Source organism: Mirounga angustirostris, unplaced genomic scaffold, assembly GCF_029215605.1.
Source record: "Mirounga angustirostris isolate CCGP_5_RB_7025 unplaced genomic scaffold, mMirAng1.0.hap1 SCAF_16, whole genome shotgun sequence".
NCBI classification, from domain to species: domain Eukaryota; kingdom Metazoa; phylum Chordata; class Mammalia; order Carnivora; family Phocidae; genus Mirounga; species Mirounga angustirostris.
Window position 1 is genome coordinate 49,228,512 of NW_026991724.1, and position 27,819 is coordinate 49,256,330.

General features: G+C 43.0%; 2 protein-coding genes across 3 annotated transcripts in view; both read left to right on the forward strand.

Moving 5' to 3' along the window:
* The first annotated feature begins 7,757 nt into the window (after positions 1-7,757).
* On the forward strand, positions 7,758-27,787 carry LOC123855738 (zinc finger protein 234). 2 transcript variants are annotated; one of them, XM_045891699.3, is made up of 5 exons: positions 7,758-7,826; positions 9,440-9,510; positions 14,341-14,435; positions 16,287-16,413; positions 24,148-27,787. In XM_045891699.3, the coding sequence occupies exons 3-5, from the start codon at positions 14,427-14,429 to the stop codon at positions 26,010-26,012; spliced, it is 2,001 nt and encodes a 666-aa protein (XP_045747655.1). In that variant the 5' UTR covers positions 7,758-7,826; positions 9,440-9,510; positions 14,341-14,426; the 3' UTR covers positions 26,013-27,787. The 2 variants fall into 2 exon arrangements, with proteins under 2 accessions (XP_045747655.1, XP_064437374.1); XM_064581304.1 differs by lacking the exons at positions 7,758-7,826; positions 9,440-9,510; positions 14,341-14,435 and having other exon boundaries at positions 16,287-16,409.
* The window catches only part of LOC135361442 (zinc finger protein 226-like), a 33,436-nt gene continuing 21,917 nt past the window's right edge, over positions 16,301-27,819 (forward strand). The window contains exon 1 of the mRNA XM_064581298.1: positions 16,301-16,413. The gene's annotated coding sequence lies outside the window, so the exon portion shown is untranslated. The remainder of the gene's footprint in view (positions 16,414-27,819) is intronic.

A 27,819-nucleotide genomic window follows, 5' to 3' on the forward strand; every position in this document is an offset into this window, starting at 1 on the left:
CTACATTATTGTATGACACAGAAGATCAAAATTAAGGAGTAGGACTCCAGTATTCAAAAGCAAAAAAATTTTTGCTTTGAATACACTGATAAGCTAACGAGTATGATTGACCATCTTTGTAGTTGATGCACAAGATGCATCTTGAGGCATAAGCCAGGGAGCAGACAAATACTGGAGATACCAGTAAAGTGGTTATGTTGTGGAGGTTAAAAGAAACGCCTTTTTTTTTTTTTTAAAGATTTTATTTATTTATGTGAGAGAGACAGTCTGAAAGAGAGCGCACAAGCCCGGGAGGTTGGGTGACGGGCAGAGGGAGAAGGAGAAGCAGACTCCCCGCTGAGCAGGGAGCCTGATGCGGGGCTCAATCCCAGGACCCTGAGATCGTGACCTGAGTCAAAGGTCGACACTTAACTGACTGAGCCACCCAGGTGCCCCCAAAAGAAATGCTTTGAAGAAAAAATGCAGGGGTACGGATCATAGCATAGCAGTCAAGCCTCTAAGGGGGAAGAGCAGCTTTAGATGCCTTTCCACACTTCTTGGACACCATGGTGATATTTTAAGTGTATTGACTGAAGGGCTTTATTTACAAAATATATCTAATAGATTCATTTTCATAATCTGTTTTCTGGGCTATATCTTCACAGGATACCAGATACTGAGATCCATGCTGTCTCAATTTGTGTAGTCGTTTGGGAGTCCCTAACACCACCTTGAGGTTCTTTGATTTGCTCAGAGAATTCAGAATATAGTTGGATTTAGGACTATATTTCAGTGAAAAAATACAGAGCAAAATCAGTAAAGGGAAAAGTTACACAGATGTCCTTTTTTTAATTTACATTCAATTAGCCAACATATAGTACATTATTAGTTTTTGATTTAGTATTCAATGATTGATTAGTTGCGTATAACACCCAGAGCTCATCACATCACGTGCGCTCATTAATGCCCATCACCCAGTTACCCCATCCCACCCACACACCTCCCTTTCCACAACCCTCAGTTTGTTTCCCGGAGTCGAGAATCTCATGGTTTGTCTCCCTCTCTGATTTCTTCCCATTCAGTTTTCCCTCCCTTTCCCTATGATCCTGTGCTCTATTCCTTATTGTCCACATATGAGTGAAAGGAAACCAGGCGTGAGCTTCTTTTTTTTTTAATTATTATTTTTTTTATTTTTTTAAATTTTGTTTTTTATTTATTCATGAAAGTCAGAGAGAGAGGCAGAGGCAGAGGGAGAGAAGCAGGCTCCCCGCCCAGCAGGGAGCCCAATGCGGGACTCGATCCCAGGACCCCGGGATCATGGCCTGAGCCGAAGGCAGACGCTTAACCATCTGAGCCACCCAGGTGCCTCCAGGTGTGAGCTTCTAAAAGCCCTCTTCCCACGGTATCAGGACTCACTCAACTCCAGCATTGAATTGTGGCCACACGTGTGAAATGCCTACAAAAAGACTTCATTAGAGACCAGTACCCAGGGTTCTTACTAAGGGCTGGTCATGTAGGCACCATCTACTTAGCATGTAACAAAATCCAAGCCTTCAATAGGAAAAGCAGGTATTCAGAATAAACCACATCATAACAGTTTAGGCACAGTGAACAGCTCTTACCAGAAATGAGACGGAGTAGTCTTCCCAAATCCATGTTCCCTGACACCAGCCAAAGTCCAGGCTTGCAAGCAGGCCTTTCTAAGGATCACGGTCTCAGAATTGCTATATAAACTTTCCTGCCTACGTGGTGTACAGAAATCTAGGGCCTATAATTTTTTTTCCTTTTAAACTGTCACCAAATACTGGATAAATCATCACCAAAGCAATTATTTGTAACAAATCTCACCAGATTAAGCCAAAAGTACCTAACTTCTAAAACTGAAAAGACGACAGGTATGGCATACACCTAAGCTGCATAGCAAGGGTCCTCAAGGTGGTCACAGGTAGTGACAACACCTGAGACTGGCTGCATTGTGTTCATGTTCATGTCTCCCAACATGGGAGGCCTAGACTCCCAACCACCCTCAGTAGTAAATTTTTAGATCTGTATCTAGTTCCAGAGCTTTTGTGAGATCATCCAGTTTCAGCTCCCACTTGTCACCATGTTTCCCCATCTTAGCTTTGAACTTACCTACCTTTGATGGGGATTGTTTGAGGTCATCATCCTTTCTCTGTGTTTGAAAAGGAGAAGCTTCCCAAGTCATTAACATCTAACCATATTGGTAGGATATCCATTTAAAGATCTGAGTGCAGTACCACGGTATCTCCTGTTTATTTGACACACTGTGACTAATTCTAAAGTTATCAATCTCAGAACCTCTGCCTATTCATCTGGAGATTGACATTTTGTTACATATGCTATGTCTTAATACAAATATTTAATTCTTGAGAGATTTGTTTAAAGTATAAATACTTTCATATTTTTTTACTGACAAGAATAATGCCTGGAGGGGCGCCTGGGTGGCTCAGCTGGTTAAGCGACTGCCTTCGGCTCAGGTCATGATCCTGGAGTCCCGGGATCGAGTCCCGCATCGGGCTCCCTGCTCAGCGGGGAGTCTGCTTCTCCCTCTGACCCTCCCCCATCTCGTGCTCTCTCTCTCTGTCTCATTCTCTCTCTCAAATAAATAAATAAAATCTTAAAAAAAAAAAAGAATAATGCCTGGACATTGAAAAGAAGTACATCAATATAGGAAAATCAAAAGAAGAAAGTGGGAAGTAGTAGGAACTCACCACTATTAATATTTTGATGAGCATGCTTCAGTATATCTATGTATACAAGTAAGAGTTGTATAGAATTTTACAAACTTAGCACCTAATGCATACTATTTTCTAATTAGAGTTTTTCACTAAATTGAAACAATTCTTGAAGTTCACGTCAATAAATTAACCTACAACCTCATTTCTAGTGCCTACACAGTATTCTGGTGTGCCAACTATCATTTTTCCTTAACCAGTTTCCTGCTGACGAAGATCTGTGTGGTGGTCAATTTTATGTGCAATTCTATGCAACTCGCCTAGACTACAGTCCTCAGTTATTCTGTCACAGACTAAGTGTTAGGAAGGTATTTTGTAAATGTGATTAAAGTCCAGAATCAGTTGACTTTGAGTAGGGTGTAGTATCCCAGATAATTTGGGTTGGCCTGATTTAACAAGTTGAAAGTCCTTAAGAGCAGAGCTGAAACTTCCCTGTAAGAAACCATTATTCTATCTGTTGGTAGCATCTTTAGTTTGTGGCCAAGAGGTCCATTTTGGCCTTCCTGATGTCCTGTCCTAAGGATTTTTTTTTTTTTAAAGATTTTATTTATTTATTTGAGAGAGAGAATGAGAGAGAGCACGAGAGGGAAGAGGGCAGAGGGAGAAGCAGACTCCCTGTTGAGCAGGGAGCCCGATGTGGGACTCGATCCAGGGACTCCAGGATCATGACCTGAGCCGAAGGGAGTTGCTTAACCAACTGAGCCACCCAGGCGCCCTGTCCTAAGGATTTTGACTTTGCCAAGCCAGCCCCACAATCTAGTAAGTCAGTTTCTTGGAATAAATCTCTTCAATTAATTCTTTTTCTTTGGTTGAATCTTTATGAAAAAAAAAGGATTTTTGCTCCAAGAGTGGTTCTAGAGGAACAGAATGTTAAGAATAAATTTTCTGAATTGTGTTTTCGAGAATTTGTTCTTGAATCTTACTATATTTAAAGGCACTAATGACTCTATTTCCCATGCAAAATAGGGCATTTGCCATGGTGTGACAGCAAACATATATGAAATACATATTCAATATTCCTAAGGAGATAACTATTGAAGACCTTAGAACATATTGGTCAAACTAAGGAGTATAAGGGGGGTTTGTTCCTAACTATGTTGGAGAAAGTGGGGGAAAAAAAGAGCACATGGTTTCAAATTCCAGCTCAGGTATTAATGACTTGAGAGTTCAAGTCATTATGCACTGGCTTCTTGACCTTTCCTGTTGTCGCGCATTGAGATAAAGTTCTCAGACACCAGTCTGAGTGGCCGTGCAGGGCTGCTTCTGCAAGGGAGGGCAGCAACAGCTGAACCCTGTACGTAGCTTTTATTATTTATTTATTTATTTATTTATTTGTTTATTTATTTAATCAGAAAAGCAAGGACAGATGCCTGGAAGCGTGAGAAAGGAGTACAAAGGGATGGCGAATATCCTGAAGCCGTAAAACAGGCTTGCATTCTCCCCTATGCATAGGCACACAGGGCGTCAGTCATGGGATAAAGGAGGAGCAGGATGTTCGGGCTAGCAATCGCCAGGAGCAGAAAGGGGGGTACTGAAGGTTACATTCTTTCATAGCTCCTAACTTATGCCCTGCCCCTGGGGATCATGGGATCCTGTTCCTACCATTGTGTTCAAATGCCTAAGAACAGGAACGCTGCTGACATTTCAGCTGCTTCCACAATCACTCCTTAGGGCTTACAATATATTTTCTAGGAATAACTCTACATTTGGGGCGCCTGGGTGGCTCAGTCGGTTAAGCGTCTGCCTTCGGCTCAGGTCATGATCCCAGGGTCCTGGGATCGAGCCCCGCGTCGGGATCCCCACTCGGTGGGGAGCCTGCTTCTCCCTCTTCCTCTGCCTGCCACTCCACCTACTTGTACTCTCTCTCTCTGTCAAATAAATAAATAAAATCTTAAAAAAAAGAATAACTCTACATTTCCTTGTTGATCTTTGTGTCCCTAGTGAATAAAAAGATGGCAAGCTACTAAATTATTATTTGATCTACATAGGTGGCAGAGTTTTAGGTCAAGTAAACAGAAGCCTAACTTGAATCATCAAAACAGAGAATCACAGCTCCTAAATCAATTCTTTTTTTTTTTTTTTAAAGATTTTATTTATTTATTTGACAGAGAGAGACACGGCAAGAGAGGGAACACAAGCAGGGGAGTGGGGGAGGGAGAAGCAGGCTTCCCGCCGAGCAGGGAGCCCGATGTGGGGCTCGATCCCAGGACCCTGGGATCATGACCTGAGCTGAAGGCAGACGCTTAACAACTGAGCCACCCAGGCGCCCCCTAAATCAATTCTAAGACATGGCCAGTTTACAAACCCAGAATCCTTTGGGTGAAGGAGAGGCCAGGTCCTCTTGAGGATGGAAGCTTCTATACTGCAAAAATGTGGGCTGTTAATCTTTTCTCCAGAGTTCCCCAAAGGGACCTATGACTATTGTACCTGTGTGACTATGCACTGAGAGGAAATAATCAAACTTTTTTTTTGCAGTGACTGAATCCTTGCTGCTCTCAATTGGCACACTGATGATATTTTGCTGATTGGATCTGGTGAGCAAAAGGTAGGAACTACCTTACATGTATTGACTTGCATATCAGAAGGTGGGAATAAATGCCAGAAACATTCAGGGGTCTTGCACCTCAAGTAAAATTTCCAGGCTTTCAGTGTTGTATGTTGAGCTGTCCTTCTAGGTGAAGAATGTGTTGGGGTGCCTGGGTGGCTCAGTCGGTTGAGCGTCTGCCTTCTGCTCAGGTCATGATCTCGGGGTCCTGGGATCGAGCCCCGCATCGGGATCCCTGCTCAGCGGGGAATCTGCTTCTCTCTCTCCCTCTACTTCTCTCTCTCTCTGTCAAATAAATAAATAAAGTCTTAAAAAAAAAAAAGAATGTGTTGTATCTTCCCACAAAAATGAGTTACAATATCTAGTGAGCCTCTTTGGATTTTAGAGGTAATATAGTCCTAATCAGGGTGTGCCACTTTGCCTTTTATGAATGCCCTGAAAACTTTTTGACTGGGCCCAGAACAAGAGAAGCTTCTGCAATAGGTCTCGGCAGCCAGGTAAGCTGCTCTGCCACTTTCTATTTTCCCTATCATCCTGCAGTAATTGGCTTCATGATATGGCGAAATGACACTTGAAGGCTCAGTTATACGGCTAATTAGGTGGCAGTAACCTGCGGGGCTGCACACCATCCTCCCAGATGCTGTAAATGCTCTAAATCAATGTCCAGTATGTAATATTGTTTCACCAGATGTCAGGGGCTGTTTTTCATTCTCAATTCACTCAATGCAACATCATACAGCCATCATGTGGGAAGAGTTAGATTTTCAGTGACTGATACAAGAAAATGTTCAGCTTATACCGAGTTTAGAAAAATGGATAGAGAACATGAGACTTCATTTTTAAAAATCAAATATGTATGTTGATAGGTATATGTAAGTTTATGTAGAGACAAACTTTTATTTGGGACATTTTTTATCTTCAGGGGGAAAGATTCTAGGCACATTTTTTTCTTATTTACTTCATACTATTTTTAGTTTTCATTTGTCATTTGTTTTGGGTGCCTGGGTGGCTCAGTTGGTTGAGCGACTGCCTTCGGCTCAGGTCATGATCCTGGAGTCCCGGGATCGAGTCCCCCAGCGGGGAGTCTGCTTCTCCCTCTGACCCTCTCCCCTCTCATGTGTGCTCTCTCTCTCTCATTCTCTCAAATAAATAAATAAAATCTTTAAAAAAAAAAGAAAAATGGATAGAGAACACGAGACTTCATTTTTAAAAATCAAATATGTATGTTGATAGGTATATGTAAGTTTATGTAGAGACAAACTTTTATTTGGGACATTTTTTATCTTCAGGGGGAAAGATTCTAGGCGCATTTTTTTCTTACTTACTTCATACTATTTTTAGTTTTCAGTAACATACCTGTTTAATAATTATAATAAAGAATTTTAACCAGAAAATATAAGGGAAGAAACTCTTAATACTAGAACATGCTCCCTCACCTACAGAATCCTCCTCAGTGCTTTGGCATTAAATCACAGGCTTTGGGAATCAGAGTAACTCCGATGTCAAGCTCTCCAGCAGTCTTGCTTGCTTTGAGAGAGTGGACAATTTGGTAACTTCACTGAAACTTGACGTTTTCACCTCCGAAGCAGGGATAATTTTAATGAAAAGTTTAAGTGAGGGAAGAGCGATTTTCCATGAGGACAAGCTTCCACTTTGGCCCTTTTAAGTTGTTTTTCCTACTAAACTTGTGGTCCATCAGGGTCTGGAGTAGGGACGGGTAACTTCCTCGCTCCCAAATCATTCGACACCACCCATTCTTTAAACTCTGTTTTGGCCTCATATCGTCAGATTATGACTAAACATCATCCTCCTTTCAATCATCTAGTGTCGCCTAAGCGATCATTTCCCGTTAATTTCCTGAAGATTTTATCTCCTCACCCGTTGCCTTTCCAACAATACTCCTGTCACAATTGGGAGGCATTTCGAATTCAGGAAGTTGTATCCATGGAATAATTTCGCTGAGGACTCAGGCAGAGGTAACGCAGACTCTTAATGTAGAAACCCGTACGACCACCCAAGAAGTCGGGACTATGTGATTCCTTCCGTTCTGGCATTTGGGGAAGTATAGACAAGGACCTCCCAGTAGCCGCAACACTTGTTTTGGAGAGTGAGACCAAGAACGTTCTGCCTTCAGCCTTCTGGGAGGTGTAGTCCAGACGCTCTGTGTGGTGGCGAGCACTTCCGCTCCGGAAGATAGAGCTGATGCATTCTGGGAGGTGCAGTCCAGACGCTCTGTGTGGTGGCGTGCACTTCCGCTCAGGAAGGTAAGTCTGGTGCATTCTGGGAGGTGCAGTCCAGACGCTCTGTGTGGTGGCGTGCACTTCCGCTCAGGAAGGCGGTTCTGGTGCTTTCTGGGAAGTGTAGTCCAGGAGCCCCGCGGTCTCGCGGGCACTTCCGTTGGGGGAGCGTGAGGTTGCTACTGAATTTTCTTTGGGAGAGGTGCGTCAGTTCCGCCTCTCCCGGCGCTTCAAACTTCCTGGGTCTGTGCTTGGAACCTGCGGCGACCGGGCGATTTAGGGGGAAAGAAGCCTGGGTAGGGTACGCAGGTAAGGAGCTGGAGGGCAGTGGTGTGCATCTCAGGGGGAGTCTCTGCGCTCAGGGTGGTTTGCGAGTCCTGGGGTGGGGTGGGGTCACCTATGGCCTGGTTTGAGAGTTTCTGCGTGTCTCAGCTCGCCCAGTGTCTGCCTCCCTACACCCACGGGTGCTTCTGCTTCCTGGTGCTGGGGAATTGAAAGAGGTGGTGAAAGCTGCCTCCATTTTGACCCCAAACTTTCTCGTTGGCTTCTTTCCAGCTTGTCTCTTGGCTCGGGTGGAAGACCCCCGAGGGCAAAGCATCCGCCGGTGGGAACCCAAACTACCCCCTCATGCAATAAGGACTGCGCTTAGCCAGCAGGGCCCCACCCGTGATTGAGGCAGTGATCATTTGCCCTTCACTGCGCACTTGCCATTGCCCCACATTTTCCTTGTATGAACCTGGAAGTATTTTCAGAACCCTGAAGACAGTCTTTGAGCTGTTTGTCTGTAGTCTTTATGGTGTCGGCCTCACTGACATAAATTTCCTTTCTTATTTCACCACCACTCGTTTCTCTGCCTGTGGATTTTGTCAGGGGCAAGAGGCCGAGTGTGGTCTGTTTGGGAATCCCAGAGCCAGGTGCGTGTCAGTTATAGTGATACAAATAAAAATCTCAAAACGGGTTCTGGCACATGGTGAATGGTGACCTTTCTTAGTATTAATTTTCTGAGAAGCAGTCAGGTCCCTGGGTCAGGGTCAGATATCCATCCCACGGCAGAACCTTCTCTCTTCTCTCATTCCTGCACGATGCTGGGCAATCCCAGACCCCTTATAATCTCTCTTTTAGGAAGGCGAGGGTGTAACAGAACCAACGTGAGTTCCCTCCTTGGGAGGTCAGAAACTACCAGGTTGAGTCGTTGCACAAAGGAACCTTATTTGCAGCAAATAAAGAGATCACAGGGAATGGCTTCCAAAGCAGTGACCCCCCAAAAGAGGGTGAATGGGTTCCTTTTGTTTAGAGTTAGGAAGGAGTTTTAGATAGGGAAGGCTTGTCATTCTGTGTAGAGGCGGGCATAAGGTTGAGCATGCGGCTTAAGGAAACATGGCTATACATACATTGTATGTTATGTAAATGAGGCTGAGCCCTCCCTACCTCCCCCCACCTTGGGCAGAGATTTTAGTATTATAATGAAGCAAAGGAAATAGGTCATTCCAGAAGTCACTCCATGGTTCTTCTGTGCAAGCATGAGTCGGATTCCAAAGGTCTGGGTGGTCTGGGCCTGGGGCAGGTCTTGGCAGTTGTCATCACCCAAGGCGTGGTTTTGGGTTTCACTTGCCTGAGTTAAGAGGTAAGCTAGAGGGGTCATTTGATACCAGGGTCCTGGGATGAAGCCCAGCATCGGGCTCCCTGCTCCACGGGAAGCCTGCTTCTCCCTCTCCCAAGGTAAGCTAGAAAGAAGAGCTTAAGGAAAAATGTTAAGACAAAGGTTAATGAGTACAAGCAGGTGGGCAGTAAACATCAGGTCTTGGGCTCTAGTTGTTGACAAGGGTTGCTTCCAGATTGCACGGAGGGGAGGGGAGGTTTTAACTTTTATTGAGAAGGGCAACACAATCATGGCATTTCATAACATTCTTTTCTTTCCCCAGCCTGACTTCTCTCAAAGGGCTGCACAGAGGTGGAAGGAGTGACACCTTGGCTACTGACAGCAAGGTTCCACGTGAGTAGGATTTGGCATTTTTCTTTTATAGCAGTGTTCACATTAGTCGGATAATGTATAGGATGTGTAATCAGGCATGAGCATTAATAATAATGAATCCTTAATTGCCGACCTCACCAATGACGGTTTTATACAAATAAATACATGGTGCCACACCATAGCTCTGTGAAGAAATTCTGCTTTCCTTTTCTATTCTATAAAATGAGATTGAGGCCCACGGAGCATAAATGATTTGCCCATAGCCCCCACCTAGTAAAGAGGCTGAGCTGGGGTTGGGATGAAAGCAGTCTGAGTCCAGAACGCGAGTTCCTAATCTCTTGGATATGTTCTCCTTAAGCCATAGGAACTAGCAGGAACCAGACCCCGGGTAGTTAGCACTTCATTCTGGAGGACCTGAAAAGCAAGGCTAATGGGCTTTGACTTTTCTGAGTTTTTTCAAACATTGTCAACTCTTCTGTTTCACTTATTACTAATATGTTTTATTCTTATAGAACCATGATGGAAAATTCAGAAAATGCAGAAATATGAGGGGAAAACATTTTTAAATTATCCATTAATCCACAACGTAAAGATAGCAACTGTGAAGCTTTTAATGCATTTCTGTTTGGTGGTTCTTTGTGTATATTTGTATGTTTGTTTATAAATATTTTACGAAATTATCATATATTTTTTTGTGTCTGTCCCCTGGTGTATTTTAACTATGGAAAATTAAAAAAAAATTTTTTTTATTGTTCTGTTAATCCCCATACATTACATCATTAGTTCTAGATGAAGTGTTCCATGATTCATTGTTTGTGCATAACACCCAGTGCTCCATGCAGAACGTGCCCTCCTCAATACCCATCACCAGGCTAACCCATCCTCCCACCCCCCTCCCCTCTAGAACCCTCAGTTTGTTTTTCAGAGTCCATCGTCTCTCATGGTTCGTCTACCCCTCCGATTTCCCCCCCTTCATTCTTACCTTCCTGCTACCTTCTTCTTCTTCTTCTTTTTTTTTTTTTCTTAACATATATTGCATTATTTGTTTCAGAGGTACAGATCTGAGACTCAACAGTCTTGCACAATTCACAGCGCTTACCAGAGCACATACCCTCCCCAGTGTCCATCACCCAGTCACCCCATCCCTCCCACCCCACCCCCCACTCCAACAACCCTCAGTTTGTTTCCTGAGATTAAGAATTCCTCATATCAGTGAGGTCATATGATACATGTCTTTCTCTGTTTGACTTATTTCACTCAGCATAATACCCTCCAGTTCCATCCACGTTGTTGCAAATGGCAAGATCTCATTCCTTTTGATGGCTGCATAATATTCCATTGTATATATATACCACATCTTCTTTTTTTTTTTTTTTAAAGATTTTATTTATTTATTCATAAGAGACAGAGGGATTGAGAGGCAGAGGGAGAAGCAGGCTCCCCGCTGAGCAGGGAGCCCGATGCGGGACTCGATCCCAGGAGTCTGGGATCATGACCTGAGCCGAAGGCAGACGCTTAACCATCTGAGCCACCCAGGCACCCCTATACCACATCTTCTTTATCCATTCATCTGTCGATGGACATCTTGGTCTTTCCACAGTTTGGCTATTGTGGACATTGCTGCTATAAACATTGGGGTGCACGTACCCTTTCGGATCCCTACTTTTGTATCTTTGGGGTAAATACCCAGTAGTGCAATTGCTGGATCGTATGGTAGCTCTATTTTCAACTTTTTGAGGAACCTCCATACTGTTTTCCAGAGTGGCTGCACCAGCTTGCATTCCCACCAACAGTGTAGGAGGGTTCCCCTTTCTCCGCATCCCTGCCAACATCTGTCATTTCCTGACTTGTTAATTTTAGCCATTCTGACTGGTGTGAGGTGGTATCTCATTGAGGTTTTGATTTGGATTTCCCTGATGCCGAACGATACTGAGCACTTTTGGAAAATTTTTTTTTAAGATTTTATTTTATTCTTAATTTTTTATTATAATTTATTTTTATTTTTTTATTTTTTATTATGTTCAGTTAGCCAGCGTACAGTACATCATAAGTTTTTGTTGTAGTGTTCAACAATTCATGAGTTGCATATAACCCCCAGTGCTCATCCCAATATGTGCCCTCCTTAATACCCATCACCCAGTTACCCCATCCCCCCACCCTCTTCATTTTTAAAAAAAGATTATTTATTGGGGGAGTAGAGAGAGAGAGAGCGCATGAGAGTGCACATGCTCATGCAGGGGATGGGGCAGAGGGAGAAGGAGAGAATCTTAAGCAGACTCCCTGCTGAGCGTGGAGCCTGATGCAGGGCTTGATCCCAGGACCCTGAGATCATGACCGGAGCCTGAATCAAGAGTCTGTCACTTAACTGACTGAGCCACCCAGGCACCCTTTAAGATTTTATCTTTAAGTAATCTCTACCCAATGAGGGGCTCAAATTTAAAACCCCAAGATGAAGAGTTGCATGCTCCACTGACTGAGCCAGCCAGGTACCCCATAACTATGGAAACTTTTAAACACTGCCAAGAAAGAATAAACTAATGAGCTTCCATAAAGTTTCCTGATTATCTTTATTATTCCCATTATTACTGTTACGACTGTTCCTGATATTTTAAGACTTTATTTATTTTTTATTTATATTTTAATTTTTATTTTTTAAGATTTTATTTATTTATTTGACAGAGAAAGACACAGCGAGAGAGGGAACACAAGCAGGGGGAGTGGGAGAGGGAGAAGCAGGCTCCCCGCAGAGCAGGGAGCCCGATGCGGGGCTCAATCCCAGCACCCTGGGATCATGACCTGAGCCGAAGGCAGACGCTTAACGACTAAGCCACCCAGATGCCCCAAGACTTTATTTTTATATAATTAAAATTTTTCCATTGAAAAGTTGCAAAAATAGTTTAAGGAATTCTCATATAATCTTTACCAAATTCCCCAATTGTTTACATTTTGCCTGTTTTATGGCTCCGTCAGCCACATAACACCAGGAATATACCTGTAATTCAATGACAGCTTATTTTAGCTTTCTGAAGGAAGGAAGTCCCACATATAGGTATTAGGAGGTATCCTGGGAAGAGGGATTTAGGAGAGGCTGATTGTAGAAATTTAGCACCAGTTAGTTGGTAATATTAGATATTATACTACATAATAGTATCTATTAGTTATCAATTAGATGTTAGCTATCTAGTAAGTTATTACTAATAGTAGTTAATAGTGTTACCTGTTAGATAATGCTGGAAAACATTATATAATATCCTGTTATGTAATCCACAGTCCTGTTAATTTTGTTCTGTTTTTCATTTAAAGGCCTTATAACCACTCTCCCCTCCCCCATCCGAGTTCAAAGTCCCAATTTTATGCTTTGCCTTAAGCTGTATATTTGTTTATAAACATTTTACAAAAACTTCATCACACTTGATGTTCCTTAACGTGGATTGCATTCCATATCCTTTGTCTTTTTCATTGATGCTTTTCTTTTTTAACTTTTTATTTTTCCATGTAAGCTCTATGCCCAGTGTGGGGCCTTGAACTCGTGACCCCAAGATCAAGGGTTGCATGCTGTACTGACTGAGCCAGGTGCCCTTGTTCCTGAAGCAATATTTGTTTATTTATTATTCTGTAGATTTTATTTATTTAGAGAGAGGGAGAATGCAAGTGGGGGAAGGGGCAGAGGAAGAGGGAGAGAGAGAATCTCAAGCCGACTCTGTGCTCAGTGTGGAGCCTGAGAAGGGCTCAGTCCCATGACCCTGAGATCATGACCTGAGCCGAAATCAATAGTCGGACACCCAATCAACTCACCCACCCAGGAGCCGGTTCTTGATGCTTTTTAAAGAGTATAGAGGGAAATCATTTTGGAGAAAGTTCTTCATTTGGGGTTTATCTGATGTATACACGTTTAGGTTTTGTTCTGTGTCGTTGGCAGGGATTCCGCAGAAGCACTGAGGCATCCTTGTCATTGCAACGTAACAGTAGCCGAAGGATGTTGGTTTGTCAATGTTTTGGTGAACTCACCTTTGTTGACTAGCTAAGGTGATTTCTATTAGGTTTCTCCATTGTAAAGTTACTACTTTTTTTTTCATCAGAATTAATAAAGTCTTCTTATGGGAAGATACACTTGTTAGTGGGCATTCTTAAAGATTTATTTATTTGAGAGAGAGGATTTTTTTTAATTTATTTATTTGAGAGAGAGAGAGAGTGAGTTGGGGTGGGGAAGAGGGAGAGGGAGAAGCAGACTCCCCGCAGAGCAGGGAGCCCAATGTGGGGCTTGATCCCAGGACCCTGGGATCATGACCTGAGCTGAAGGCAGGCACTTAACCAACTGAGCCACCCAGGTGCACCCCATGAAATCATTGATTTTTAGTAACTTTGCTGAGTGGTGCAGCAATTGCTATAATTCAGTTTAGACCATTTTTGTTTCCCCAGTTGGATTCCTCATGCCTATTTTCAGTTAACGCCCCATTTTCTCCCCTAATACCCCAGCGACCACTAACCTGCTTTCTGTCTCCATAGATTTCCCTCTTCTGGACATTTCATAGAAAAAGAATCCTGCAGTATCTGATCTTTTGTGACTGGTGTCTTTCAGCAGTGTTTACAAGGTTCATCCATGCTGTAGCGTGATCAGTACTCCTTCCTTTTAATTGGCCAATAATATTCCATTATATGGATTTGCCACAATTTGTTCATTCCTGCATAGGTCATAGGTCGACATCTTGGTGGTTTCCAGTACGAGGGTTATTAACAAATAACGGTGCTGTGAACATTCGTGTACGGATCATGTACGGATTCACAGTCATCGTCCCTGTAGGTGAGCAGCAGCCTGGGCTACCTTTAAAGCCTTTTTTTCTGCCTTCCTAGGCACCCCGCCAGGTGCAGCTCCACCTTCCTCTTACCTGTGCAACTCAGGACTCTACACACGCCCGGAAGTAGGAGGACACAGGACCATGTTCAAGGTGAGGAGGGCTTGCCTTTCTCACTTTCTAAATTCCATCTCATTCCTCAGGTCGTCACACATTTTTCTGGGGACGACTCAAGCAGAGCAACAGGCATTTGAGGACCTATTTTGCATCAGGGTCTTACTTTGTCCCCTTTGAATTTACTCTGCACGTATTTTTGGTTTTTGTTTTATTATTATTTATCTTACGGAGTAAAAAAATGACTAGAAATGAGCAATTCTCCCACTTCGTTACTTCCTGACTGACAAATGAGCTGTTTCGATTTTCTCCTACTCTTACTCTTGTGGGCATGCATAACCGAATTTGTATTCATAATATACACCTAATTTTAAATTCTGATTTTTTTTTTCCCTTTAATGTTAAATAATGTTCATTTTTTACGGTTGCATCCCATTCCCATTGAATCGATCTATCTTTCTATCTTTAACTCCTTTCCATTCATAGACATGTCCACGGTTTAGGGGATTTTATTGTCTCAAGCAGCACTTTGGTGACCACTTTCTGACATAAAACCTTGTCCCCCCACATCAGCTCTGAAAACAGTCTGCTAGCTTTTTGTCCTCACATTTGATATGTGCCAGGTAGGCTGTTTTTTAGGTGGAATATCTAACTGCAGGCAGAGCAGGCTGGAAGAGCTGCTTCACACAGATCTTGCTGGAGGCTTGTGCTCAGGGAGAGCTGGATTCCGTCTTCCCCGTTCCTCGGTCCTAGTATCGGCCAGTGACTTGCATTCTGTGCCTTGGCTCCTCAGAGCAGCTGAGGGAGGAGGTGTCGGCCTTATCTTCATCTTAAACATGTGAATATGAGAGACCCGCTCAGATTCACACAAGAAACCAAGGGCAGGAATGTGAGGCATTCTGCTCGAGTGAAAGAGGTAGACAGGAAGACAGAGTTCATTTCGGGCCCTGGGCCCTGTGGCGTGTGTGTCTAGAGCGCTATTCTTCTTTTTTTTTTTTTTTTAAGATTTTATTTATTTGGCAGAGAGAGCAAGCACAAGCAGGGGGAGCAGCAGAAGCAGAGGGAGAAGCAGGCTCCCCGCTGAGCAGGGGGCCCAGTGCGGGGCTCGATCCCGGGACTCCGGGATCATGACCTGAGCTGAAGGCAGAGGCTTAACCAATTGAGCCACCCAGGCGCCTCTGAAAAGGTAGTTCTGTTAATTTACAATCAAATAAATGGGAATACTAATACAACTTGTTCTTCCAAATCAGATTGCCAAAACCATAGAAAAACATATAACCTGCTCCTGGCCATTGTATGGAGAACCCAGGTTGTCATATTCCCTTGAAAGATTAGGGAAGTAGGAAAAAGATTGGGAAGAAAATCTATCCTCATATGATCATAATTTTAAATGTGCCCATTTTTGACCTTTTAATCTTCTCTAGCAATTATTTTCAAGTCTTCAGGCAGGGCAACAAGATCTACGTAAAATGACGTACTTCAGGATGGGTTATAATGAGAAAAATATGTAAAATTAAATATCATTTGTTCAGAACAGGTAAGGATAGAGGATCTGTTCTCTGGGATAACACAGAGCCACAAAATGTGATGAAAAAGGTACTGATGTTGGCAACATGAAGAAATAATACGATTGATATCAGATGTTTGTTAGGCACCGACACTGTGCCATGTCCTGTTCCAAAGGCTATAGGTATTCCCTTGTCTAATCCTTGAGGGAACTTCAGTGTGTGGCATTGGCAAGGTAGGAGGAGAAGGGCCTGGAAGCCTGCCGATGGACTTGAGTCCCTCAAACTCTGAAACCACTTCCCACCACCCTTTCCACCTCCTCAATGCTGCCCCACTCCCAGCAGTCACCCGGTGCAAGATTGAGGTTGCCTGTGCTTGTTATAGGAGACGGTGACGTTCAAGGACGTGGCGGTGGTCTTCACGGAGGAGGAGCTGGGGCTGCTGGACCCTGCCCAGAGGAAGCTGTACGGAGACGTGATGCTGGAGAACTTCAGGAATCTGATTTCTGTGGGTGAGCACAGGCACTATATGCCTCAATATCTGCTTCCTGGATTGGCTCTGTGTCCTTGGGTGTTCAAGGCTTCGGGGCTCTTGAAATGGTTACCTGCGTTGATGGTGTACCAGTAGTTTTTTTAATAAAGTAGAAAATCTCAGTTTGTTATCTCGGTTTGAAAATCTCAGTTTGAAAATCTCAGTTAGCAGTAATGAATACATTACAGCAAAAATCTCCTGCCAATTGTGTGATAGACATTGGTTAGAAATAGGTTTCTGTCACGCATATACGTCTGGGTCTTGAAATAGGTCATATTTTTTTAAATGTTTGAAAAACGCTGATTTTGATTAATTGACCGGTATGTGTAGGAATCCAAATACCCATTTGTACCTTTTGTGTGTTCATTTTATTTTTTAATTTTTTAAAAAGATTTTTATTTATTTGAGAGAGAGAGGGCTTGAGAGGGGAGGAGGGGCAGAGGGAGAGGGAGAAGCAGACTCTGCTAAGTGGGGAGCCCGATGGGAGGCTTGATCCCAGGATCCCAGGATCATGACCTGAACCGAAGGCAGACACTTAACCAAGTGAGCCACCCAGGCGCCCTTGTGTGTTCATTTTAAATATGTGACTTCGCCTGTTCACAATGCAGCACCCCTTTAGACATGATATATTCCGCTTAGAGAGAGCAAAAAAGCTTTGGGTGATGCTAGCAACCGACAGAGAAGAGAGATCAGGTTAAGAACAAAGCAGATGGGAGTCCTTGCCGGTGTTCTTCCATGTGTCTTACTTCTTTCCCCCCCTTTGCCATCTCACCTGGTCCAAATGGCCAGACCCCATCTTGAATCGTTTCAGCCGTCTTTGTATGGCGCACCCATTTCCACACCTTCCCTTGTATTGTCTGTTCTCCATGTAGCAGCCAGTGTGATCCTTAGGAAGTCCAAGTCAGGGCGCCATTCCTCTGCTCAAAACTGTCTACGGTTTATTTTTCTTTGAGTTAAAGCCTCTTTATTTTTTATTTTTTTAAGAGTTTATTTATTTATTTGAGAGAGAAAGAAAGAGTGCAAGCAGCGGGGAGAGGCAGAGGGAGAGGGAGAAACAGACTCCCCTCTGAGCAGGGAGCCGGATGCGGGGCTCGATCCCAGGACCCTGGGATCATGACCTGAGCCGAAGGCAGACGCTTAACCGACTGAGCCACCCAGGTTTCCGGAGCTAAAACCTCTTCAGGTGGCTTCTAGAGTCCTCCATGGTGTGCTCCTCTCTCCCACATCCCCTCTTCGCTTCCTCTTGCTCCGCCCCCTCCACTCACATAGCGCCCCCCGTGTTTCTTAGCCTGGCCGGGGACGCTGTAGTGCCCACTGCCGCTGTAACAGGTTGCCACACACTTCACGGCTTAGAACGACACAGGTGGACTGCCGCACTGTTCCCCGGGTCCCAGGTGTGACATGGTTCTTACGGGCTACAGTCAAAGTGTCTGCACAGATGCCTTTCTTTTTGGAAATTCTCTAGGAGAGAATCTGTGTCTTTGCTTTTTCAGCTTCTAGAAGTTACCCCAGGTTTTTAAGCTTGTGGCCCCTTTCCTCCATCTTCACTGCCAGCAGCCTTGCTTTCCCTGTCCGTTCTTCTGCAGTCACATTGCCTTCCTACGCTCTTCTTCCATCTCGAAGGATCCTTTCCATTGCTTTGAGCCCACCCAGAAAATAGAGGATACTCTTCCGTTTTAAAGTCAGCTAATTAGCAGCCTTAATTCCATCTGCAACCTTAATTCCCCTTTGCTGTGTCATGTCACATATTCTGGGCTTCAAAAATCAGGACATGGATTCTTCAGGAGCCAGTTAATCTGCCTACTACATATCCTCTGCCTCAGAGCCCTTACTCTCTGGCCGACATACTCTTTTACCTGAAATCCTTTGTCCCCTGCCTCCCATCCCTCCTTCCACTCCCCACCTCCTTCCTTCCTTCCTTCCTTCCTTCCTTCCTTCCTTCCTTCCTTCCTTCCTTCTTTCCATCCATCCGTCCATCCATCCGTCCTTCCTTCCTTCCTTCCGTCCATTCATCCTTCCATCCATCCATCCTTCCTTCCATCCTTCCTGTCTGTGCTAAGTTCCAATATCACAAGAAAGGCCTTTTCTGACCAACTTACGTAAAACATCACCTTCCCTTTACTCTCATTCCTCCTTACGTTGTGCCTCATATGTTTTTGTTTGCTTGGTCATCTCTTCTCTGTCCCCCCTGGAGTGTGATCCCCACAAGTGAGGGATTGTGTCTCTTTTGTTCATTGCTCTGTCCTCAGTGCCTAGAATCATCAGGTATGTGGCAGGTGTCTGGAAATATGTGTTGATTTGGTGAATGTGTCAATAGATGGGGGACCCCTGTGTCTCCATGGGCCAGGGAGATAGCTGTAGGTCATGTGCCAACCAGAGTGAATGAAGGATGTTGCAGGATATTGTCTGTCTTCTGATTAATGCCTATCCAGTTACTTTCTATTTCACTCACTTTCTTGGGGTGCCCTTGGCATGAATGTGTGTTGGTCTGTGCCCTTGACCCATGTCCCAGAGAAACTTAGAAGTATTGTGGTTGTAACCATACTGAGGAGCGCCCTTTGCCTGTGGCTTTCCTGGAATCTTCCATCAGGGGGCGTTTTCATTTCTGGGAAGAATACTTTGGGATGAGAATTCTGATTCTGATTCTTAGGTCCCCCCACAGAGGGAGAAAGATCTGTTTCCTATAGTGTCAGACAGTGTCACCCAGGTTGTAAGCTGCCTTCCTCTTGAAGATTTGCCATCTGCAGCCCATTTGCCTCTTTCAAAGCCCCCACCCATGTTACTGCCCGCTGGTTTCCCCTTCCTTGTGCTTGAGGGGGAAGATTTAAGGTGAGAGTAATAGGAGACACATACGTGAGTGCTGCCTCTATATCTGGTTCAAAAATACATCGTGCTTTTTATTTTCTACAAATTTAGCCATTAAACAAATGTTAAAGAATATAGATGTCATACGGTTTTCCCTTGATTTTTAATGAAGATTGGGTGTTTTTCAACTAGTGAACATTCTAACCTAGAGAGAATCAGGAAACTTACTGTCACATCCTCAGAGGTACTCCCTGTTCCCCTCACACAGCTACTCTTTTTTTTTAGATTTATTTATTTGAGAGAGAGAGCATGTGTGCAAGTGGTGGGAGGGGCAGAGGGAGAGAGAGAGAATCCTCAAGCAGACTCCCTGCCAAGCACAGAACCTGACGCGGGGCTTGATCTCACAACCCTAAGATCATGACCTGAGCCGAAACCAAGAACCGACTGCTCAACTGCCTGAACCACACAGGCACCCCACACAACTACTCTTTCTAAGGGTCAGTTTGTTAAATATAACCATGAACTACATTACCTACCAAAAACGTACATACTCACCTAAGTAATTTTTTTCCAAGATTCTGTTCTTGCAACTTATCTTTCCATTTGAACAATTTGTTTAATTAAGAACTGGGGAACTTCTACAACCAAAGTTTTCAAGCTTTTTTGAGCATGAGCCATGGTAAGAACTGGATCTTTTATTATAATCAGAACAAACATTTCACGTGTCAGTTCACATCTGTGACTTTCATAGGCATTTTATGTAATGACCCCTGTCCTGTTGGCTGTGATGCTTTGATAGTTTCTGTCCTGGTTCTTTTCTTTTCTTTCTTTATTTGACAGAGAGAGAGAGACAGCTAGAGAGGGAACACAAGCAGGGGGAGTGGGAAAGGGAGAAGCAGGCTTCCCGCGGAGCAGGGAGCCTGATGCGGGGCTCGATCCCAGGACCCTGGGATCATGACCCGAGCCAAAGGCAGACGCTTAAGGACTGAGCCACCCAGGCGCCCCGTGGTTCTTTTTTCTGAAAGCTTATTACATGCTTTTAAATATTTCCAGCTCCCTGGAGTATTAGAGCTTTTTAATTTGAAAAATTGTTGTGATGGGCTATTTTATCCACACATTTGTATATGCACTGTTTTTCTACACTCTTTTATCAGATAGACAGTCCTAAAGCTTCAGAAGGAACCAGTGATGGTCCCTCCTTTCTTTTCATCCCAGGGATTCTTGCCACCTTTGATTTTCTCTTTTATTTTTTTTACTTGAGAGAGAGCACAGAGAGGGAGAAGCTGACTCCCGCTGAGCGGAGAGCCTGACGTGGGGCCAATCCCAGCACCCTGAGATCATGACCTGAGCCGAAAGCAGATGCCAAACTGACTGAGCCACCCAGGCGCCCCCACGTTTGATTTTCTTATTAGCATCCTGCGTCATGTACCTCTGGTTCTTGATGTCCCCTATACAGCTTTTCAGCTTCCCAGCAAAACGACAGTGTTCTATCCCTTTTCTGTTTCAAATAACTTACTTGGAAAAGATGTTTTCCTTCTAGGACTTGGCTTGAACTCTCACCAAAACAGTCAAACTGGGATTCATTTATTCATTCAACATGTATTTGTTGACTATGCACCATGTTCCGGACACGATTCTGGACATTGGTTATAAGGTAGGAAAGTGTAAAATGTGTTCAGCCTACAAGGTGTGACATGTTTTCCTCCTTGAAGCTGCATCATGGTGGGAAAGACACGGGGAACAACAGATGACTTAGCGTGTTACATAGTGCAAGGTGCTGCATGGAACATAAAAAAGGAGGGATGGGAGTCACCGGAGGTGAACTGGGTGAGGGCAGGATTGATTATTTTACACTGGGCGGTAAAGGGGCTTATTGCTGGGCTCACTTTGAGCAGAGACCTAAAAATCATTAGGAACCATCCATGCATCTGTCTGGGAAGAGTTCCTGGCAGGATTGAACTCCCACTCTAGGATTGGCTTTCAGAGTTCATACCGTAACCTTACCTTTTCCTTCTCCCAGGCTCCATTTCTGTTGTTTTCACATCTTTCCTGGAGATCTGAATTTCTGTCAGGTTTTAGAGCCATGTATATTTTCTGTTCAACTTTATTTCCCTTTTGTCCTCATGAAGGAAACTTGCCTGTAGAAACTTAAGTTCCACTCTCTGCTTTATGCTTATTTTAGTTCACGTGCTTTGGGTATTTGCTCCCAAACCCGCAAGTCATTCTAGACATTCAGGATACCTCGACACTGAAGTAACTTTCCAATAAAGTGACCCAAGGCTTATATAGTTATATAGAGGCTGTTTACCACATGTCTACTGGATTGAAAGAGGGGGCAGCTTTTAATTGACTATTCATACAGGTAGGGGAGTGAATTTTTCTCTTTTTTAAAGATTTTATTTATTTGACAGAGAGAGGGGGAGAGAGCTCAAGAGTGCACAAGCAAGGGGAGCAGCAGGGAGAGGGAGAAGCAGGCTTCCTGCTGAGCAGATGCTTAACTGACTGAGCCACCCCCGTGGCCCAAATTTCTCTTTTGTAAACATTTTTTTCAGTAGTGCTTTCAAAGACTATTTTTTTAGAGCAGTTTTAGGTTCATAGCAAAAAAGAGACAGAGATCTCCCATATAAACCTGTCCCCATGTACCCACAGCATCTTACATCAGTATCCCCTGCCAGATAAAATTGATGAACCTGTATTGACACATTATCACTGAGTCTTTACTCTACATTAGGGTTCATTCTTGGTGTTGTACGTTTTATGGACTTGGACAAATGGATAAAGCCATGTACACACTATTATTATATCATATAGAGTAGTTACACTGCCCTAAAAATCCTATTCTCCACCTCTTCATCCCTCCCCTCTAACCCTTGGCAACCACTGATCTTTTTACTCTGTCCATACTTTTGCCTTTTCAAGAATGTTGTAAAGTTGGAATTGTACTTTTCAGTTTGGCTTCTTTCGCTTAGGGATATGCATTACATTTTCTCCATATCTTTTCATGCCTTAATAGCTCATTTGTTTTTAGCACCAAATAATATCCCATTGTGTGGATGTACCACAGTTAATATTTATCTGTTCATCTCCTGGAGGACACCTTGGTTCCTTCCAAGTTTTGTCCTTATGAATACACCTGCTATAAAAATCTGTGTATAGTTTTTTGTGTGGGCTTAAAATTTCAACTGCTGGGATGCCTGGGTGGCTCAGTCGGTTAAGCGTCTCTGCCTTCGGCTCAGGTCATGATCCCAGAGTCCTGGGATCGATTTCTGCATCGGGCTCCCTGCTCCACGGGGAGCCTGCTTCTCCCTCTGCCTCTGCATCTCTGTCTCTCTGTCTCTCATGAATGGATAAATTAAAAAAAAAATTTTTTTTTCAACTTCTTTTGGTTAATACCAAATTGTGCAATAGCAGGAAGGTATGGTAAGAGTATGTTTAGTTTTGTAAGAAACCACCAAACTCGGGGCACTTGGGTGGCTCAGTTGGTTAAGTGTCTGCCTTTGGCTCAGGTTGTGATCTTGGAGTCCTGGGATCGAGCCCTGCGTTGGGCTCCCTGCTCAGCACCGAGTCTGCTTCTCCCTCTGTCCCTCCCCCTGCTGTGTTCACTCTCTCTTTCTCTCTCTCTCTCAAATAAATAAAATCTTAAAGAAAGAAAGAAACTACCAAACTCTTCAAAATGGCTGTACCATTTTGCATTCCCACCAGCAATGAATGACAGTTCTGGTTGCTCCACATCTTGGCAGCATTTGATGGTGTTGGTGTTCTGGATTTTGGCCATTCTAGTATGTGTGTAGGGTATCTCGGTGTTTGGATTTGCATTTCCCTGATTACATAAGATGTGGAGCATCTTTTCATATGCTTATTGGCCCCTTTGTATATTTTCTTCAGTAAGGTGTATATTAAGGTCTTTGGTTCATTTTTAAACCAGGTTCTTTTTTTTCTTATTGTTGAGTTTTAAGAAAAGTACTTCTTAAGCTAATTGAAAAGTTTATTGAAAAAATAATCTCCAAATGTTCAGATAACCTTTGTATAAATATAGAGACTTGGGAATGCCAATGAGATAATTTAGAAAACACATTTCTGAACTTAAATTATTAGAAGTGGTCAAAAATTTGTAATAGTAGCCAACTCATTTAATGTCTGTCAAAACAGAAAGATAAGATTAGGTAAACATGTTGTGCAGAATTTCCAGGAATACTTTGAATATATAAATATAAATATAAATATTTCAGGGTATTTGATATTAGGATATATAACATGAACCCAAAATTTGATTATGTTATTGCTTTTCCTGAAGTTCTAGTTGATTCATATTTTATTATATAACATTTCTGTCTCCATAATTTATTAACTACATAATTTGCTATTCAAGATTCTACACTGACTTTCAAATTCAGTGGAAATGGCCATAGGTTAACATTTGAATTATATTATCAATTTTTGAATGAAGTCTTTAGCATTTAACTTGTGCCTCTTTTAGGAGACTTGGTGTGGGGGGTGCGTGGGTGGCTCAGTCAGTTAAATGGTTGCCTTCAGTTCAGGTCATGATCCCAGGGTCCTGGGATTGAGCCCTGCATCGGGCTCCCTGCTTAGCAGGGAGCCTGCTTCTCCCTCTGCCTCTGCCCTTCCTCCCCGTTTGTTCTCTCTCTCTCTAATAAATAAATAAAATCTTATAATAAATAATAAATAAATAAAGGAGACTTGGTGTATACTTGCATAGCGGATAGGAGCCCACTGGACCCCCTCTTGGATTCCATTCACATGTAAACCAGAGAATAAGATACACAGTGGAAAAGACCAACAGAATATTCCCTGGATTCATTAAAGTCTCATGATGTCTTCTAAATGTGAAACCTTGAGAACACTGAACAAAGTCTTCAGTTGTCCACATCTCTGCATTCTGTCTTTACAGGAGGAAAGATCCAAAGTAAGATGAAGACTGTTATAGAAGCAGAACCACCTGAAGAGCTTTCCTGCTGGCGGATCTGGCAACAGATTGCAAGTGACTTAACCAGGTGTCAGGGCTCCATGATAAAGAGTTCTCAGCTCCCCAAACAAGGTGATTCACCCGGACAGGTTGGAGCAGGACAGTCTGCAACTCACACAGGCCAGAAACCTAATCAGTCTAGTGAATTTAAGAAATATTTCAGTGATGTCTCCAGCCTTGATCTTCATCAACAAACACACTCAGGAGTGAAGTCTCATACCTGTCGTGAGTGTGGAAAAAGCTTCTGTTACAGCTCAGCACTTCATATTCATCAGAGAGTTCATCTGGGAGAGAAACGCTACAAGTGTGATGAGTGTGGTAAGGAATTCAGCCAGAGCTCATGTCTGCAAACTCATCTGAAAGTTCACACTGTGGAGAAGCCATTCAAATGTGAGAAGTGTGGGAATGGCTTCTGTCGTAGATCAGCACTTAATGTTCATTATAAATTGCACATGGAAGAGAAACCTTATAATTGTGACCAATGTGGAAGGGCCTTCATTCATGCTTCACATCTTCAGGAACATCAGAGAATCCACACTGGGGAGAAACCCTTCAAATGTGATAAATGTGGTAAGAGTTTCCGACGTAGATCATCACTTAATAGCCATTGTATGGTCCATACGGGAGAAAAACTGTACAAATGTGAGGAGTGCGGGAAGTGTTTCTTTTGTAGCTCAAATCTTCATATCCATCAGAAGGGCCACACACGAGAGAAACCTTATAAATGTGAGGAGTGTGGGAAGGGCTTCATTCAGCCTTCACATTTTCGGGCCCATCAGAGAATCCATACTGGAGAGAAACCGTATGTATGCAAAGTGTGTGGTAAAGGTTTTACTATGAGTTCAAATCTTCAGGCACATCAGAGAGTCCACACAGGAGAGAAACCATACAAATGCGATGAGTGTGGGAAGAACTTCGGTACAAAAACCCGTTATCAAGTTCATCTGGTAGTCCACACGGGAGAGAGACCCTATAAATGTGAGGTATGTGGGAAGGACTTCAGTCAGAGAGCATATCTTCAATCCCATCTGAAGACCCACAGCATAGAGAAACCTTACAAGTGTGAGGAGTGCGGGCAGGGCTTCAATCAGAGTTCCCGACTTCAGATTCACCAGCTGATCCATACTGGTGAGAAACCACACAAATGTGAAGAGTGTGGGAAGGGATTCAATCGTAGAGCAGATCTCAAAATTCATTGCAGAATCCACACAGGAGAGAAACCATTTAATTGTGAGGAGTGTGGGAAAGTATTCAGGCAGGCCGCAAATCTTCTGGCCCATCAGAGAATCCATAGTGGAGAGAAACCATTCAAATGTGAGGAGTGTGGGAAGAGTTTTGGTCGCAGTTCACACCTTCAAGCCCATCAGAAAGTCCACACGGGAGAAAAGCCGTACAAATGTGAGGAGTGTGGGAAGGGCTTCAAATGGAGCTTGAATCTTGACATGCATCAGAGGGTCCACACAGGAGAGAAACCCTACAAGTGTGGGGAGTGTGGTAAGCACTTCAGTCAGGCCTCAAGTCTGAAGGTTCATCAGAGTGTTCACAGTGAAGAGAAGCCATACAAATGTGATGTGTGTGGCAAGGTCTTCCGCCACTCTTCACAGCTGCAGTCTCATCAGCGGGTTCACACAGGGGAGACACCTTACAAGTGTGAGACGTGTGGTCAGAGCTTCCGTTGGCGATCAAAACTTTCACATCATCGCAAAACTCATGGTGGCAATACATTTTATGAAAGTAAGAAGAGTGGTAAGAACATCAAAGAATCATCAGAAAGAAGTTCTCTAAAATGATGCTTAATAAAACCCTGAATTCTTATCATCATTGAGTCTCATAAGAGAGAAAATACTTGTGTTAGTTTAGTTGGTATTTAAGCAATAATTGAACATATCTCAGTTTTCACAAGATCACACAGTTGAGAAAACTTGTAAGTGGTGTGGTAAGTCTTTGTTCAGAATCACTTAGGAGGTAGTAGTACTTAGGAAAAGAGTTTGGGCTGGCCTTTAACACAAGTATAATGATGGGTATACCAGAATTGATACCCACTAGAATGTAAGCTCCATGAGGGCTGGGACTTTGCTGCTAAGTCTATACAGCCCTCAAAGCTGGAGGCATCATAATTCTGGACTTCAAGTTATATTACAAAACTAGTAAACAAAATTGTATGGTACTGGCACAAAAACAGACACATAGGTCAATAAAACAGAATAGAAAACCCAGAAATGAACCCATAATTATGTGGCCAGTTAATCTATGACAAAGCAGGAAAGAATATCCAATGGGAAAAAGTTTTTTTTCAACAAATGGTGTTGGAAAAACCGGACAGCCACATGCAAAAGAATGAAATTGGACTACTTTCTTACACCATACACAAAAATAAATTCAAAATGGATGAAAGACCTAAGTGTGAGACCTGAAACCATAAAAGTCCTTGAAGAAAGCACAGGCAGTAATTTCTCTGACATCAGCTGTAGCAACTTTTTTCTAGATCGGTCTCCTGAGGCAAGAGAAACAAAAGCAAAAATAAATTATTGAGACTACATCAAAATAAAAAGCTTCTGTATAGCAAAGGAAACAATCAAAACTAAAAGGCAACCTACTCAGTGGGAGAAGGTATTTGCCAATGACATATTCGATAAGGAGTTAATGTCCAGAATATATAAAGAACTTATAAAACTCAACACTCAAAAAATGAATAATCCAATTAAAAAATAGGCACAAGACATAAATAGACATTTCTCCCAGAAGAAATCCAGGTGGCCAAGAAACACATGAAAAGATGCTGAACATCACTTACTGTCAGGGAAATGCAAATCAAAATTACGATGAGATAGCACCTCATGCCTGTCAGAATGGCTAAAATCAACAAGACAAGAAACAACAGGTTTTGGCAAGATGTGGAGAAAGGGGAACCCTCCTGCACTGTTGATGGGAATGTAAACTGGTGCAGCCACCGTGGAAAACAGTATGGAGGTTCCTCAAAAAGTTAAAAATAGAATACCCTAGGATCTAGCAATTGTACTACTAGGTATTTACCCAAAGAATACAAAAATACTAATACAAAGGGATACATGCACCCTAGTGTTTATAGCAGCATTACTTACAATAGCCAAACCACGGAAATAGCCCAAGTTTCCATCAGTTGATGAATGGATAAAGAAGATGTGTATATATACAATGGAATATTATTCAGGCATAAAAAAGAATGAAATCTTGCCTTTTGCAACAACATAGGTGAAGCTAGAGATTATGCTGAGTGAAGTAAGTCAGTCAAAGACAAATACCATATGATTTCACTCATGTGGAATTTAAGAAACAAAACATGAACAAAGGGAGAAAAAGAGAGGCAAGCCAAGAAACAGACTCGGAAATATAGAGAACAAACTGATGGTTACCAGAAGGGAGGTGGTTGGGGGGATGGGTTACCCAGGTAATGGGGATTAAGGAGTGCACTTGTGATGAGCGCTGGGTGATATATGGGATTGTTGAATCACTATATTGTACACCTGAAACTAATACACTGTATGTTAACTAACTGGAATTTAAATAAAAGTTTTAAAAAAATCTACACAGCCTTAACGTTGACTAGCACTTGTAGGT